This window comes from Benincasa hispida, chromosome 5, assembly GCF_009727055.1.
Source record: "Benincasa hispida cultivar B227 chromosome 5, ASM972705v1, whole genome shotgun sequence".
In the NCBI taxonomy this organism is placed as follows: domain Eukaryota; kingdom Viridiplantae; phylum Streptophyta; class Magnoliopsida; order Cucurbitales; family Cucurbitaceae; genus Benincasa; species Benincasa hispida.
The window spans coordinates 47,636,328-47,641,802 of record NC_052353.1 but is presented as its reverse complement, the minus strand read 5'-3'; the positions used below and the strand labels follow the sequence as shown (position 1 = coordinate 47,641,802).

At 41.9% G+C, this 5,475-nt stretch overlaps 1 protein-coding gene across 1 annotated transcript; it reads left to right on the top strand.

Annotated features, from left to right (window-relative positions):
* Positions 1-594: 594 nt before the first annotated feature.
* Positions 595-1,035, top strand: LOC120077365 (nucleolar protein 58-like). The gene has a single exon (XM_039031249.1). The coding sequence runs from the start codon at positions 595-597 to the stop codon at positions 1,033-1,035; it is 441 nt and encodes a 146-aa protein (XP_038887177.1).
* The last annotated feature ends 4,440 nt before the right edge of the window (positions 1,036-5,475 follow it).

Below are 5,475 nucleotides of genomic sequence, written 5' to 3'. Positions count from 1 at the left end.
GGAGTATTCTAATCACTTAGGCTTCCAAGGAAATGATGATTTAGCAGATGAAAGGACATCCTTCTCTGCTAATTCATAAATGTGAGGAGCGTGGCGGGCAGGCTTTTTAAGTATCTCGAGGTCTGCCACGAAGAATTTGTGTTGGGCCCATCAAGGCCCAACCTATAAATTCCCTCCCCCTTTGTCTGAGGACGTCTATTTGAATCTTTTGCGAAAAAAAAACCCTAAGCGCAGCCTTTGCATACCTAAACCTTCAAAATTTCTTCCTAAGTCCCAAAGAATTTTCCAACCCTATCACTCACTAAAGCCATGGCCGAGCAATCCTCTCATTCATCTTCCCTACCTTCATCACCTTCCTCAGCCTAAGTAACCGAAAGAGAGGCGGCATTCCTCGTAGCAAGCCGCCACCTCGCCGCCCAGTCGAAACCCATCCAAAGAATCATCGGAAAGCCTCGGCGAAAACCTATTGTAGCCAAACCACTCTAAATTCGAGAGGGGCCGAGCACAGAGAGTGCCCCACTCTCAACACTATCCTCAGAGAGCGAGAAGAAGAGAAGAGACGACAAAGAAGTGTTTTGGAGCTTCCTGAGCAATATGGAGAAAGAGGGAGGGCTACCCGAAGCCGGAGTTGTTAATCAACCCTTGCCTTCGGAGGAGGAGATGGCGGAAGGTTCGCGGAGAAGCGCCCTGGCCATTTTGGATCCTAAGGAAACTATTCAAATAGAATCCTATGAGGGACCCATCAAGGTTGCTTTGGAGGAGGTGGAAGCGAAGAAGCTGCTGGAAAGGGCTGAAGGGAAGAAGAAAAGAAAAAGAAAAGGCAAGCTGGCAGACGGAGATGAAGAGGCCTGGCCAAAGAAGAAAAAGAAAGAAAAGAAGTCGAGTGAAAAGAGGGAGCACAGGCGAGAAGAGAAGCACCTAAAAAAGGAAGAAAAGAGGAAAAGGGTTGCAAGCTCGGATGTCGACAGAGAATCCACCACCGCAAGGGTGGATGAGGGGGTGTCAACGCAAGAAAGAGAATCAGTGCAACCTTAAGAGGTATCAATGCATATCATAACAGTTGTGATTGAAGACTGAGAGGATCCAGACATCACCCCTCTAATGCGGCATCGCAAGGAGAATGCACCGCAAGGATCAACAAATGATTCACAAGTTTTGCAAAATGTAGTAGAAGAGAAGGAAAGGAGAAAAAAAGAGGAAGAATAAAAACAAGAAAAGATGTTACGAGCGCAATAAATCATCGTAGAAGGTAATCTGAGAAGAAAACTACACAATGAAGAAGTACATCGTAACAACGCAATTTTGGCAGAAGAAGAGAGAAAAAGACTCGAGGATGAACAACGCATATTTCTGGCCTCGGAGCAATTTGAAAGAGAAATGAGAGAAAAAGAAGAGGAAGAAAAGAAGAAGAAGGAAGAAAAGGAGAAACGGCGCAAAGTAAATGTGCAGTGCATTAGATAGACTAAAAGAAAAGAAGTTGCGGAGTGGAGAAGGGAAGAAGACGATCAGCGCAAGGAATGGAAACGGAAAAAAAGACAAAGATCCCNCTAAAAGAAAAGAAGTTGCGGAGTGGAGAAGGGAAGAAGACGATCAGCGCAAGGAATGGAAACGGAAAAAAAGACAAAGATCCCGCCCTGCGTTGGCAAAAGACAAGGGCAAAGCGAAAGTTGAAAGCAGTGAGCCTGCGTTGACCAAAGGATGTTCACCAAAGAAGAAGGACAATGACGACATGATGATGGAAATGAGGTTCTTTCCTGCGCCAGCGCCACTACCGGATTTAATTACAAGTGTTGTGTTGGAACATAGCTGGGAAACATTCTGCTAATGTCCATCCATCATAATCCCAACGGTAGTGAGAGCTTTCTATAATGGACAACTTCATGGCACAAAAGATGCGATGATCATGAAAGAGGAGACAGTGCCTTTCAACGCAAGGGACATCAATGAGTTATATCAGATTAAGGACATCCCGGATGCGCCGAGTAACAAAATTATTAGTGCTCCCCAAGAAGAGTAAATGGAAGATGTGCTGAGAGTATTAACGCAACCGGGCACTCAGTGGTCGGTATATTTAAAAGGCATTAAAACCTTTGCGTCCAACAAACTGCTTCCGGAAGGGCGCCTTTAGGTGTACTTGGTGAAAAGGCGACTCATCCCTTCATCGCATGACAAAACAGTTTCGAGGGATCGAGTAATGGCCGCATACTACATAGTGCGAGGTATTTCGATCGATGTGGGACAAATGATCGCAAAGAAAATTCGAGGTTTTGTGGGGTGTGTGAGAGGCCAGTATTTCTTTCCTTGGACAGTTTCAAGCTTATACCTCTCAGTGGGTGTAGGTATTGAAGAGGTGCCAATACCAGAAGTCCATGGTCTCATCAACACCAAGATCTTGAGAATGCTTCTCAAAGACTCCCCTCACTGCCTCAAGCTTCCACTTAAAAGGCCCATTATTGATTTGAATACGCCGCAATAGCCAAAACCCAAGAAGCAGCACAAAGTTGACAAAGGCGAGGAAAAAGTCCAAAAGCAATCAACACAAGACCAAATACCCTTGGACCCCTTACCTTTAGTTATTCGCCCTCCAAGCCTACCAGCAGAACCCCTCTCCCCACTCCCAGAACACTTCACAAATCTCCTCCTTGCTCCCGATTCACCCAACGCATTCCCAACAGCATCTTCCTTTCTCCCATCTCCACCTCATTTTTCTCCTCCATCATCACATGTTAACGACCCACACTATTTGGGTGAAGGTACTTCTGCCCAACCCCAAACCGTTGATGGTGAAACATCGTAGGCGGATACCACCATCGCAATCCTTGTTGCTGAACTAGCAGAGATGCGTTCTCTTCTTTTTCATCAACAAGAATTTTTTTGCCAATGAATAATGGAGTTACAAGAGAGCCACACAGAGATGCAACGCAGTATTGCGATGACACGACAGGTGCTAATGAACATTCAACGCAATATCTTCACGATCCACCTGAACCAAAGGCAAATGGCAGAGCGCAACCATGAGTACTTTAACCTTTTAACAGCCTATTTACATGGTCCCATGGTGCCTCCGCATTTACAGCAACCTCTGCACTTTGAAGAAGCTCCTCGAGTTCCTCCGCAAAACCCTCCTCCCGAGCCCCTATCATAATTCTAAATTTAGGGGTGTGTCACCTTCTCAATAAATCTGCAATTTTTCGTTGTGGCCATGCTTTTATTTTAATTCATTTCATTATTTTCTTTTTGTATAGAAGCTATACCTTGATTCTTTTGTACATGCTTAAATTTTATGTCGCGATATTTGTAATTCTTTGTATACTTAAGTAATTTTAATACAACTGAGTAACTATTCTTTCCCTATGCATTAGCCTCTTTACTTATCATTCTTTGTCAATTATTGCAATGTTCTTTATCTTATATTTTGCATCATTAATTGTGCTGCCATGATGAGTAACATGCATACCCTTAGCAATATTTCTTATACTTTGCACTTTCTAACTAACACTTAGATAATTCATAGCAATAGCACTTCTTTACCTTTTATATTTTAAGATTCTGCTCAAACCTTGTTTTCAAAATGTTGACTAAGTGCTTTGTCTATTCAATCCAAAACAACACAATAAGGACCTTGTGCATCTCTAAATTTGGAAGTGAGGAAGGTCTGAGCAGATGCGATCAAGCGGATGCGGTCATCATTAGGAAAATGCATTCATTATCAAAAAAAAAAAATCATACAAACTCCAATGTCAGTGCAAGGGAAAATCCCAACCTGATAAGAGTTAAGTCGTGAAAGGAATCTGCTCGTAGTTGGATGTTCGCATGTCACCCATGGGAGCAAGTCAAAACGAAGGTGGGTTTCCAAGATCGACACAATATGAAAAAAAAAAGAGAGAAAATAAGAATATAAGAGACAAATCCTCTGACCGGAAAAAGTAAAACTTAGTTGAAAATCAAGAGTTGAAGTTGAGATTGGCACACAATCGTAGTTGGATGCTCGCATGACGCCTGTGGGAGCCAGCCAAAACGAAGGGTGTAACCATGATCAACAGTCTCTAATAAAATGATGCAAACCAGACCACCGCATAAAGACGCAACTAGTTGTTTTTGCAATAAGAGGTAAACATTCTTTTAAAAAATATAAAGGAATTTTTTAGTAGAGGTTTGTTTAACAAAAGAATAAAGTAGAGCATGTTGATGAATTATTAAAGGATAGAAGAAAATTGTGTTGTTAAGTAATGTTGTAGAGGTGGAGCATTCGGAGCAAACAATCGACGGAAAGTTAGGATAGGATTTTAGCGAAATTGCCTTAGTAGAAGATATGCTTGAGGACAAGCATATATCTAAATTTGGGGGTGTGATAACTTGTAGAAATACAAGTTATTTATACTGTTTTATTTAGATATTGCGGCAAAAAGAAAGGAAAGTTGCGTTGATAGTATAAAAATTGGCTAAGAAATACGAAAATTATGAAATGTCGTAAACACACCCACTAACACCATTTTGATGGCGAAATAGAATGTTTTAGTCTCTGTTTTGCAAGAAATAGGTCACCGCATGCGTTCATGGCTCGAAGACAAAATAAACAATGCATCTACATCACATTGCGCCCATCAATCAAGAACGAAGAGATGATCAACACAATGACGGCGCATGCGACAATTGATCAAGTGCTTTAGCGATCAACACATTTCAACCGCATGCGGTAATAAAAAACAACATTGCATACGGCGACAGATCGCAAATGTGAAGAGCAACGCATTCGTGAACGAATCTGACAAGTGCATAACTTTTAGTTGTGCATTTCTGACGGATTGATTCGGTAACAGAAAGGAATTTTCCATTCTGCCATTTCAGGAACTACCATAATTAGACAGTGGGGACCACAAATTCAAAGAGCCAAGGTCTCGCCTATAAATAGCTTCCTTAAATTTGCTGAAAGAGATACATGATATACATATAGACGTGCATATACTGATACTGAGAGAGAGGCTGGTCTGAAGGGACTTACTGATACGACGAGACAAGGCCGAGAGGTGAGTCTTCGAGCAAAGAATTCTTCCAATTTCTAAAGCTCAAGCTCTATGCAAGGGTCAATTCTACCGGGAAAGCAAGCCTGAGAGGGAAGCTTTCCTCTCCACCACATCCACACGCCGACAAGCACAAGTCTCCAATCGGGATCTGTGTCAAGACGTTGACACTCTTTCCATATTTCTTTCTATTCTCTAATTCATCTTTTGTATTCATCTTCTTTAATCCCTCATTCACAAACATGTATCAAACGCTTAATTTTGTTATCATCGCCATCATTATCATCTCTCTATCTCTTTCCATACATTTATCATCCATTTTCTCCATGATGGGTTCTTAATCCCTGGGTAAAAAGCAAGAATTAAGCGAGTGAGTTAATTTGTGTTCAGGAATTAATTAAGTTTAGCTAAAGCATGCTTGACGGTATCTTCACCACCTATGAGAGCAGAAGTG